Source organism: Myxocyprinus asiaticus, chromosome 20 (genome assembly GCF_019703515.2).
Source record: "Myxocyprinus asiaticus isolate MX2 ecotype Aquarium Trade chromosome 20, UBuf_Myxa_2, whole genome shotgun sequence".
Classification (NCBI taxonomy): Eukaryota; Metazoa; Chordata; class Actinopteri; order Cypriniformes; family Catostomidae; genus Myxocyprinus; species Myxocyprinus asiaticus.
Window position 1 is genome coordinate 26,589,850 of NC_059363.1, and position 12,927 is coordinate 26,602,776.

At 37.9% G+C, this 12,927-nt stretch overlaps 1 protein-coding gene across 6 annotated transcripts in view; it reads right to left on the minus strand.

Moving 5' to 3' along the window:
* Positions 1-10,925, minus strand: part of LOC127411028 (protein EFR3 homolog B-like) — a 32,091-nt gene extending 21,166 nt beyond the window's left edge. For 3 of the 6 annotated variants that reach the window (XM_051646342.1, XM_051646341.1, XM_051646339.1), the window contains exons 1-2: positions 10,587-10,925; positions 1,785-1,861 (exon numbers count right to left, since the gene is read on the minus strand). In XM_051646342.1, the coding sequence (XP_051502302.1) occupies positions 1,785-1,861; positions 10,587-10,593 (84 nt within the window). In that variant the 5' untranslated portion in view covers positions 10,594-10,925. Of the gene's footprint in view, positions 1-1,784; positions 1,862-5,947; positions 6,098-10,586 lie in introns of all 6 variants that reach the window. The other 3 variants (XM_051646345.1, XM_051646343.1, XM_051646344.1) reach the window with 2 other exon arrangements.
* Between the last annotated feature and the right edge of the window lie 2,002 nt (positions 10,926-12,927).

The window sequence follows — 12,927 nt, forward strand, 5'->3', positions numbered from 1 at the left end:
TTTGTGTTCCACAGAATACAAAGGGTCACACGGGTTTAGAACAACACGAGGGTAGGGAAATGATGACAGAATATTAAATTATGGCTGAGCTATCACTTTAAAGGGGTTGTTCACCCAGAAATGTTCTCATAATTTACACAACTGCATCCCAGAGGTGTATGACTTCCCTTCTACTGCAGAACACAATTACAATTTTTAGAAGAACATTTCTGTCTGTAGGTCAGTACAATGCAAGTGAATGGGTGGCAAAATTTTGATGCTCCAAAAAGCAAAATGCAGATACCATAAATGTAAAACATACGACTCCAGTAGTATATCTTCAGAAGTGATATGACAGGTGTGGGTGAGAAACAGATCAATATTTAAGTCATTTTTTGCCAGCCCAGCAGGGCGCGATATGCAGAGAAGAATGTGAATCACCAAAAACAAAAGAAGAATGTAAAAGTGATCTGTTTCTCACCCACACCTATCACATCGCTTCTGAAGATATTGATTTAACCACTGGAGTCTTATGGATTACTTTTATGCTGACATATGTGATTTTTTTTTAGCTTTAAAATGTTAGCAATGTTGGCACCCATTTACTTGCATTGTATGGACCAAAGGAGATGATAAATTCTTCTAAAAATCCTCATTTGAGTTCAGCAGATGAAAGAAAGTCATACACATCTATGATGGCATGAGGGAAATACATTTTCATTTTTGGGTGAACTATCCCTTTAAGGACACTTGTCAGAGCTGGATGAATTTGTCAATAAGAAGAGAGGTTTTGAAAACTTTCTAGTAATTATTATGGTGAAAACGTGAACAATGTCCCACAGGGACATTATATATAATGCTGAAATATAAACCAAAGCAAGATCGTGCTTTATTAATGCTACTTTCGCTATTTCATAGCTTTTAGTTGTTAGTTCAGTGTAGTTACAGTTTTCAGAGTCGAAAGAATTTAGATAATTAGATCTACCACCGCTCTCTAAATGCAGAGTACGCCACACGCAGAAATGCTGTCTGTTCACGCCCCAGTTGTCAATTACACGTTCGGCAGAGCACAAAAGGCATTTACACTTAACGTGGATGTTTACATTGATTTTTACAGTTTATCAGCCCGAAGTGGCTGCGATAAATTCCAGTACCCCCGTGAGAGCACGGGGTAAATGCGTAAATACTGCTTGCGGGATGCGGGACAAAGCGCACTGATATACTGCTGCAGATTAAAAATTTACACTTAAAAACTGATGTCACAAGAGCCCATAATTACAGAATCACCCTGAAAATGACCATCACCATGTCACAGCAAAGCCCAAGTTATCATTAGGGCCACAACTTACCTCAGCGTGCTGCCTTAAGTTGGAGCTGCAATTTTAATCATGAAATATCCGCTTGACTTGGTGTAAAATGGTGTTGCCTGACGAAATTATTCTTTTTTCACTGTGCAGAGCGAAGAGAGTGTTTCACTTAGTTAGAAGAGCATGATGCTGCAGCAGTGATGGACTCGAGTGACCATGACAGTGCGCCTTCCACTGTCGTAAAAGTCCCATTCAATAATTTCTCAATAAATTACGCATTAAATAAAATTAAACCCAGCAATGTAACAACAGGAATGCGGCCCATTGTAACGAAGTAAAAGTAAATGTAGCGCGTTACTACCCATCTCTGATGTCACCACAGAAAGCAATGTTTACTTCACTGCACTGATCACCGATAACTCTTAACCACCAGAAACCTTGGCCGAAGACACATCCCTTTTTCATGCTTAGCAACTGTTATTTGACCAGAGCCCTTACCTCAGGGTCTTCAGGAAAGATGTTATCCACCAGCCTCTTATAACGGGGTCTCAGGGCCCCACAACATCCACAAACACCTGAAACACATGGGGAAGGGTGAATTAGAGCTTCAATCTTATAAGACCCTGTACATATAGCAAAAAAAACTAAACATTTTTTTTACATACAAAATATCATGGAAAATATATTTATAATATATATGTTAAAATATTTATAAAGTAAATATTAATATGTAAAACATTTATATGTATACATTATATTTGAATACATTTTTGTCATTTATTTTTCTGAATATATTTTTGGCCTTTTTTTTAATCTAAATATATAAATATTGTCTAAAGTATATATATATATATATATATACACACATACATACACACACACACACACACACACACACACACACACACACACACATACACATACACACATACACTACCGTTCAAAAGTTTAGGGTCACTTATTCTTTATTTAGTTTTTTCACATTTTAGAATAATAGTAAAGTCATCACAACTATGGAATAACAGAAATGGAACTATGGGAATTATGTTGTGACTAAAATCCAAAATAAATCAAAACTATGTTATATTTTAGCATCTTCAAAGTAGTCACACTTTGCCTAGATTTTGCAGACATGTACTCTTGACATTTTCTCAACCATCTTCTTCAGGTATCACCCTGGGATGCTTTTTAAACAGTATTGAAGGAGTTCTCATCTATATGCTGGGCACTTAGTGGCTGCTTTTCTTAATTATTTGGTCCAAGTCATCCATTTTAAAAACTTTTTTTTTTTTTTTTAAATAACACCAGTTTTGTAATTAAATGGATTAATATGTTGGCACAATTATATTTTTGTCTACAAAAATAATTTCAAACATTTAAGCATACACCTTCAGATCAAAAGATTTTTAAGATCATGAGAAACATTTCAGGCGAGTGACCCCAAACTTTTGAACGGTACACACACATATAGACACACACACATTTCAGAAACACATAAAACAGTTGCTTTTCCTCACAGTTTTTGCTGTTTTTTCTGGGACAATCTATTTTCTAAAATCTGTTTGCAATTTTGAAACTGGAAATGTATTTTCTTGCCAGTGAAGATCATTTTGTAATATATTTTTTAAATATGTGATGGATCAAACTAAATATATTTTCAATTTCTTTCAATAAAGCTATTTTTTTATATAACATAATAAACATAATAACTGAGCACAAACCACACAAATAACCTAATATTCCATTAGAAATAAAGTTTTTCTTTAAATCTCACCTGACCTCATTCTTTTTTTTATCATCAGGTTGTAGAGCACTATTGATCAATTGATCACTATTGAGTCTGTGTAATTACAGGTACATCTCAATAAATTAGAATGTCGTGGAAAAGTTCATTTATTTCAGTAATTCAACTCAAACTGTGAAACTCGTGTATTAAATAAATTCAATGCACACAGACTGAAGTAGTTTAAGTCTTTGGTTCTTTTAATTGTAATGATTTTGGCTCACATTTAACAAAAACCCACCAATTCACTATCTCAACAAATTAGAATACATCATAAGACCAATAAAAAAAACATGTTTAGTGAATTGTTGGCCTTCTGGAAAGTATGTTCATTTACTGTATATGTACTCAATACTTGGTAGGGGCTCCTTTTGCTTTAATTACTGCCTCAATTCGGTGTGGCATGGAGGTGATCAGTTTGTGGCACTGCTGAGGTGGTAAGGAAGCCCAGGTTTCTTTGACAGTGGCCTTCAGCTCATCTGCATTTTTTGGTCTCTTGTTTCTCATTTTCCTCTTGACAATACCCCATAGATTCTCTATGGGGTTCAGGTCTGGCGAGTTTGCTGGCCAGTCAAGCACACCAACACCATGGTCATTTAACCAACTTTTGGTGCTTTTGGCAGTGTGGGCAGGTGCCAAATCCTGCTGGAAAATGAAATCAGCATTTTTAAAAAGCTGGTCAGCAGAAGGAAGCATGAAGTGCTCCAAAATTTCTTGGTAAACGGGTGCAGTGACTTTGGTTTTCAAAAAACACAATGGACCAACACCAGCAGATGACATTGCACCCCAAATCATCACAGACTGTGGAAACTTAACACTGGACTTCAAGCAACTTGGGCTATGAGCTTCTCCACCCTTCCTCCAGACTCTAGGACCTTGGTTTCCAAATGAAATACAAAACTTGCTCTCATCTGAAAAGAGGACTTTGGAACACTGGGCAACAGTCCAGTTCTTCTTCTCCTTAGCCCAGGTAAGACGCCTCTGACGTTGTCTGTGGTTCAGGAGTGGCTTAACAAGAGGAATACGACAACTGTAGCCAAATTCCTTGACATGTCTGTGTGTGGTGGCTCTTGATGCCTTGACCCCAGCCTCAGTCCATTCCTTGGAAGTTCACCCAAATTCTTGAATCGATTTTGCTTGACAATCATAAGGCTGCGGTTCTCTCGGTTGGTTGTGCATCTTTTTCTTCCACACTATTTCCTTCCACTCAACTTTCTGTTAACATGCTTGGATACAGCACTCTGTGAACAGCCAGCTTCTTTGGCAATGAATGTTTGTGGCTTACCCTCCTTGTGAAGGGTGTCAATGATTATCTTCCCCATGATTGTGTAGCCTAGTGAACCAAACTGAGAGACCATTTTGAAGGCTCAGGAAACCTTTGCAGGTGTTTTGAGTTGATTAGCTGATTGGCATGTCACCATATTCTAATTTTTTGAGATAGTGAATTGGTGGGTTTTTGTTAAATGTGAGCCAAAATCATCACAATTAAAAGAACCAAAGACTTAAACTACTTCAGTCTGTGTGCACTGAATTTATTTAATACACGAGTTTCACAATTTGAGTTGTATTACTGAAATAAATGAACTTTTCCACGACATTCTAATTTATTGAGATGCACCTGTATACTCAAAGTGAGGTTTATTTATTGCATCAACACATTAAATAAATTAGACTTGCTGCAATCTAGTAAGTGAGGCCAGTCGATTTAGGGGACAAGCATTAATCTGTATTTAGGAAATGTCTGCAGCTTGGTGAGCCAGTTAAACGGATTTGAAAATCTTGCTTTACACCACCACTTCAAAGCCCACAAAAGGTTTATAAAGCACACATTGCAAATCACAGAAAAAGCGCCTAAAATTGACCATTCATCAATTGTCTTCTATTTGTTGCAAATAATAAATATAGTTTCCCAACCTATATTTTAACTTAATTTTGATGCTGAATAAAAAATAATGTCCATGTTACTTTTTTCAACTACCGTATAAAGCTGCAAAAACATTCTTTCACAATGACGCACACATTCAAAGCCCCTTCTGGGCTGATGAGTCAGAGGCAACACCTTGGCAGGACCCCTGAGATGGAAAGAGCTGTTTATTCCATTACCATAGAGAAAGGGCTTCGTCATGGTGAGAGTAAATAAACCAAAGCAGGTGGAGACATCAGAGCACTGCTCAACCACCCACGTATAACTGATACTGGCTTCTCATTCTGTTCATCATATATTATGGAACATATCACATGTAGTGTGATAACCAATATATTGTGTAAAGAAATATTTGTGTCACGTGTAATAAAGATTATGCGATAATTAATTATTGTTTAAAGTCTGATGTATCTATATAATACACAGTGGTTCTAAACTTATTTTCACAGCACAATTCTTATTGCAAGTGAACATATTTCATGTTGTGTGGGTTGTAATTTATTTTATTTTGCATAATTTTGTTCATGGTTTTTGAGGATGAGGGCATGTCAAGCAACTAGCTTCTACCAGAGTTTGATTGGATGAACAACCTTTGATGTCAGCAACAAAAAACATTGGAAGCATCCTCTCTTTTATAAGTTGATACATATAAGCCTGTTTATTTTGCTACTCTAAACATGCATGATTATATGGTTAGTTGGATTTTGTAACAACTGGTAGAGCATGATGCTAGCAATGCCAAGATCATAGGTTCGGTTTCCAGGAAACACACAAACTGATCAAATGTACTGAAGTGCCATGTAAGTCGCTTTGGCTAAAAGTGTCTGCCAAATGCATATGTATATATATATACCATATCAGAACTGTGACCCATACTATCATACAATGCAAACATTGGTCTATCGCTGGAAGACACATTTATTAAGATCAACATAAGCTTATATAGAGTCAAACCTGCTGTTAAACTACAGTCAAGCTGCCTTTTACCAAGATCATAATTGGTAATTCCGCTGTGATTGGATGGATGGGAGAGGAGCTGGTGTGTGAGTCACACATCGGGCCGCCTGCTAGTGTTTTGACATATCAGCGTGACACCCTCTCCGCCTAAAGCAACAGAAGCGAGAGGTCTGAGTGAGAAAAAAATAATAATCTGACAGCCCAGACTGAATATTTCCCCACTGCAATGACAGCAGTGAATTCTCTCTTTCTTCCACTCTATTTCTCACTCCCATAGTGTTCTTACAGTCAGACGAAAAATATCACTAATGACAGCAATGTTTAATCACTAAAAAGAAACAACAAATAAACAAACAATTACGAATCGCTATGAATTTAATTGATCTGTGTGTAACGGGAGCCAGCTGGTACGTGATAGTTGTGCGGTATGTGTAAACCTCACTCCCCTGGCCTCAAGACGCGCACTAGCGACTGACGCTAGAGGCTGTAGCCTTCAGCCTCCTCTTTAGCGTGCCAGCCTCCCATGCTGGCTGAAGGCCAGTTTGAATCCCTCTCGGAGCGGGTCGAGCAGGACTGGTTACAGTGGTGCCGTGACCCGGATGGGAGTGAGGTTTAGGGGGTTGAGTGTAACAGGAGCCAGCTGGTATGTGACAGCTGTGCGGTATGTGTAAACCTCACTCCCCTGGCCTGAAGAGGCACACTAGTGACTGACGCTAGAGGCTGGAGGCTGAAGGCTACTCGCTACTGTGCCCGCCTCCCATGCCGGCTGATGCAGGACAGGTTACATGTGGTTTTGTTCTTCTGTTTTTGCCTAAATTAATTGCTAGTTACAAAAAATACTTTCAAAATACTATACAGGCTTTGCTTTGACTCATAGCTAAGTCTTGCAAATAAAATAAAATAAAAATGCAAGGTAATAACATTTCAATTTCAATTTATAAATCATTAGACAATGTTCAAAAGTCAAATAGGAGACAAAGAGCACCGTTCATGAATAATTTAACATTTACATTGAAATTCTTGGCAGATGCTCTATTAACAAAGTGATTTACAAGAAATCAAAAGCATCTGGCCCCTGCATTTGGGCTCCTAAACAAACAGTCTTGATAATCAGCCCACCAACCATCATCCATCTGTGTAAATAATGAATAGCATGAAGTAAATATTGATTTCATATATCCAAGCTCCATACAAGAGCAGCAGGAACAACTGCTTTATTTGACCACAAGCACAATGTGATGAGTATTTTATTGGCAATATGTATTAAACATAAGAGATTTGGCATTCTGTTTCTCTGACAGGGTGGTAAATATCGCCTCCACTCTTCCCTCCTGTTTACAGCCTTTATTACTCTCGTATGGCTGTGTACTCACCTCTATCATTCTTTCACTGCATTCTGGTGACACTGTCTGGACCCAGGGGCCAAAATATCTGCTTCCAGCATTATTACTTTTTGCTCAGGGTGTTATAAAATCTTGCCATATCATCATGTAGTACATTTACAGGGATAGTTCACCCACAATGAAAATTTTGCCATAATTTACTCACCTTTATGCTATTCCAAACCAGTCTGATTTTCCTTTTTTCATGGAGCACAAAGGGAGATGTTAGGCAGGATTACAGGGACTGACATCCTCAGTCACTATTCACTTTCACTGTATGGAAAACAGGCTGGTAGTCCCTAACATTTTGTGTTCCACCAAAGAATAAAAGTCACTAGGGTTTGGAACAACATGAGGGTGATTAAATTGTTGGGTGAACTTTCCCTTTAATGATGAGGTGATAAGATGCTAAAAATTAAACTTTAAGTTTTAGCTTAGAAAACACAAACAACTAAATAATTAAGTACCAATTGTGCTGTCAGTAATTTGATTCAGGAGTGCAGCATCTACACTCGGGTAAGTGCATACTTTGTTGCCAAGAAAACCTGTACATGCACATCTGCATAAACTGCAAAACAATGGCTATACCTGGCATTGTGACAGAGGATTAGGTCATAATAAAGTGCTAGTCTTGCTCAGATGTACTACTATGGCTGATTTAATATCTTCAAAGCTGGTGGGGATACTAGAAGATACCCAGCTTTATAATGGCTTTAACCGCACTACTACAGCAATTACATAACACACATCGCACTATGTATGTGAATCAATCAACTCCGTACTGTAGCGGCTGCAGCATGGAAAATCTATCTTTCCCATGCACGAAATCCAGCCACTCTCTGACTCCCTTCATGACGCAGTCACTCTAAATACTATTCCACTGAATTATTAGAGCTGCTTGAAATGACAGCTATATTTAGAACATCAGCCATGCCATATGCTTTCAGATTGCCCAAAACAGGACACAATATCAAAGCCACTCACACTTATATGGAAATGTCACAGAGAGGAAGACCAAGCACACATGGATAACTTGATGGTAGACCAAAGAATGAAATCTATTGATTTTCTTCAGTCATGTGTACTTTCATGTGCATCTGGTTAATCTAAAACTATGCAAATAATCTACAGTTGTAGACAGCCATGAAGATGCTACTCCTCTGTAATAGGAACTTTTGTTTTGAGGTGTAGTTAATGTTTCAGTATTGCTGAGAAAACATATTACAAAGTGTCAGATTTTGCACAAAGAAACAGTTTGCAATTTCGGCCAAAATATAAATGTAAATTGCATACTTAAAATGTAAGTAATATAAAATGTGAGATCTCTTCTAAAAAGGCAAGCTTAAAGGAATAGTCCACCAAAAAATGAAAATTCTGTCATAATTTACTAACCCTAATGTCAACTTTTTTTCCATCGATGGAACACGAAAAGGAGTTATTTATAGACGAATGTTCAAGCTGTTCTTTATAATACAATGAAAGTAAATGGCGACCACAAAGTCAAGCAAGATTTTCAGTGAAAAACAACTTAAATTTCAGTCTGTTCCTTACACAAAGCTTTCATATAGCTACAAAAGACATAAAATAGAGTGCATATGTCATATGGACTGCTTTTATTTTCTACTTTTGTCCATTTTGAAACTGACAGCCCCTTGTCCCCATCTACTTTCTCTGTATGGAAAAAACAGCTTGATCATTCTGACAAACTTCTCTTTTAGCATTCCACGAAGGAAAGTGGAATGACATAACGTTGAGTAAATGATGACAGAATGTTCATTTATGGGTAAAGCTTCAATCATCCCTTTAAAAAGAAACATTTTTTTTATTCTCAACAACAGAATAAACATATTCAGCAAGTATTCCATTAATGATTTGTCATTGCTGATCATCTAATCTCTTTTAAGTCCTTAAAGGGATAGTTCACCCAAAACTAAAAATTCTCTCATCATTTACTCACCCTCATGCCATCCCAGATGTGTATGACTTTCTTTCATCTGCTGAACACAAATGAAGATTTTTAGAAGAATATTTCAGCTCTGTAGGTCCATACAATGCAAGTGAGTGCCAAAATTTTGAAGATCCACATAAGGGCAACATTAAAGTACTCCAGACAACTCTGGTGATTAAATCCAAATCTTCTGAAGTGATATGATAGGTGTGGGTGAGAAACAGATCAATATTTAAGTCCTTTTTCTTTAACTTTCACTTTCTCCTTCTTCTGTTTTTGGTGATTCACATTCTTCCTACATATCGCCCCCTACTGGGCAGGGAGGATAATTTATGATTAAAAAAATTACTTAAATATTGATCTGTTTCTCACCCACACATATCATATCGTGTCTGAACACATGGATTCAACCATTGGAGTCATATGGATTACTATCATGCTGCCTTTATGTGGATTTTGGTGCTTAAAAATTTTGGCACCCATTCACTTGCATTGTATGGATCTACAGAGCTGAAATATTCTTCTAAAAATCTTTATTTGTGTTCTGCAGAAGAAAGAAAGTCATACACATCTGGGATGCCATGAGGGTGAGTAAATCGAGAGAAATTTCATTTTTGGGTGAACTATCCATTTAAGTGTCAAATCTGCATAACTTTATCAGTATGCATTTATAATTCTGAAGTCTCCGATCAAGCTTGTTTGCTTGTGGCATGCTTAAATAAGTGGAGAAATCTGGGTGAAATACTCAGGCTGTTAAAAATGTAAACGATCTGGTTGTGAAGCACTAGAGCCAGTCGCATGTCTCTAAGGCATCCATGCTGTGAGGAATCAAAGTCACAGACCAACTGCCTGCAGCTCATTCAAAACATCATCTGCCGTGCATGCTGCTAACTCTCATGCCATGCTCATACCAAAATCATTTTAATAAAGCAGGAGATATTAATCCAGTTAATACATGTGCATGTAAATTTACAGTTAGAGTATATTATTGAATGTGAACATTGCAATTTATTTCTATTGCAGTATATGTGTGTATTTTAGTAGCATTTTTTAGTATTTGATATGTAAATACACATGAGTAGTGAGGATGCACCTAAATGGGTGATGCACAGTATGTTATATGACTCAAATGAAATATGAATAAAAAATACAGCATGCAATCTGTTGCTTCAGCATCACGCTAATGTGCCATAATCTTTTGTGATGCAGATGAATTTTGTCTACCCTAATCCAGGAAGGAAATGATTACTATATTTATGCACATAATCATACCCTCACATACACAAACAAACACAAATGCCCTTACCGTACATTGATGAAAAACCTGATGAAATTCACTGTTCTTTGCCTGAAGCCTCTTTCTCTGTCACACAGCCAGAGAGAGAGGAAGAGAGAGACACACACTCACTCACTCACTCACTCATAGACACTCATTCACACATGCACGCTCACATACGGCACATGTGACTGTTCTCCAATGACCTTGGATTCTCCAAACAGCGCAGCACAGCTTTCCCTCTATCAGGAACAATGCTGGTTTAACACACAGGTGCACACACACATATACACATGCACACAAATACACTCGCACACATTCTTGCACACATGCAGCCCCTCCTCAGCAAAGATGAACACATGCACACACCTCCTGACAATTCAACAATGAGAGAGGCACAGGGGGAGGGAAATAAGTAGGACATCAGAGATGGAGAGTGTGAAGACAGGATGAGAGGGGGAAAGAATTGATTGGTGCAACCATGCAGCAATCAATGAGAACACCGCCTCCCACTGCCCACTCTCTCTAGAAGCAGCTACAGTAGCAGTTATGGATTGTTGATTATTTTTTCTAATTGCCTGTTTGTTTGTTTGTTTGTTTGTATTTTCATGAATGCAATATATGGATGCATCACAAAAACACAAAGTGTTAAATATCATATATGGTCAACTTTAAGTAAATAAATCTATGCACAAAAGAAAAAAATATCATTCTCACTAAAAAAGTGTTAACTATTTAAATAATTCTGCCTGTTGTTCATGTTTTTGTTTTTTTACAAATCTTAAAACTGTTGAGTGACACTTTTTAATTTTCATTACAGGGAAGTAAAAACTGATAAAATGACATCCATACTTAGACGAACTTATCATACAAGAAATACATTGTATGGATCCGTTTGCATCTGTTTATTACTATGAACTGTTGTTATGTTTTTACATATCAAATAATAGTTTGATGAATGCTTCATGTTCTCTCCTAGTAACTTTATGTTCTCTCTTTGACCAAAGAATTTTCATGACTTTTCAATTAATTTTCTAGTCATTTGTGATTCATGCAAACCAAATTTTAAAAATAATTTTAATTCAGACCAAGTTGCTAATGAATCATTCACACCAATTTGTGACCAGTTAGCTGCAAAGAACCTACTCAAAGGCAGGATTCACTCACAAATCGGACATCACTATGGCGAGCAAGTTCTGATCTACACGAGCTCTAACCAAGAGCAATATTTAAGTGATTAAATAGCTTTGGAACTTGAAAACTATAAATTCACGATAGAAATTTCCATGACTTTATTGTTTGGAAAACACAGTTGTAAAATTCCCTGATATTTCCAGGTTTTCTATGACAGTGGGAACCCTGCTTATAAATGTATTTTATTGTATTTGACAACTTTATGACTGCTGGAAAAAAAAAAAAAAAAAAAACACAACAGTTATGCTGTTTTTTTGAATGCAGGTCCAGATGATGCTGGTGTACTGGTGTAACAAAAAGGCTTGGCTTTTTTTATCCCCTTTTCTCCCAATTTGCAATGCCCAATTCCCACTATTTACTAGGTCCTCGTGGTGGCACGGTTACTCACCTCAATCTGGGTGGCAGAAGATAAGTCTTTGACTGCCTCCGCTTCTGAGACAGTCAATCCGCGCATCTTATCACATGGCTCGTTGTGCATGACACCGCGGAGACTCACAGCATGTGGAGGCTCATGCTACTCTCCGCGATCCACACACAACTTACCACGCACCCCACTGAGAGCGAGAACCACTAATCACGACCACGAGGAGGTTACCCCATGTGACTCTACCCTTCCTAGCAACCGGGCCAATTTGGTTGCTTAGGAGACCTAGCTGGAGTCACTCAGCACGTCCTGGATTCAAACTCGCGACTCCAGGGGTGACGGTCAGCATCAATACTTGCTGAGCTACCCAGGCCCCTGACAAAAAGGCTTTTTGACTAGTTTAACAGTCCAGGGCCTTCTTGATTTACTAGCGCCCCCCCCCCCCCAAAAAAAAAACATCCTGGTTGACCAGCTTGACAAGCTACGTTTTGCTGGTAAACATCATGCTGCTCCACCAACTACAAACCAGCACCACAAACTAGCCTATGCTTGCATTTTGAATTCTGGTTTTAGCTGGCCATTTCAGAGGGTTGTCACTGAAAAATCTAAATCCACATCAGGAGTGTTTTCCGTGATACTTTGGCCTGATGGGAGAAGCCCTGGCGTCTGATCCCTGGCATGTGAAATGGCTCAGTGATAATCTGGCTGGGTTTCAGTTTTAGACACGGAACTGAATTTTTCATGAAAATACAAAGCTGGGTGAATTATAGGCTAAACTGCTAAAGAAAGACCACATCATTTTTGCAGTTGATA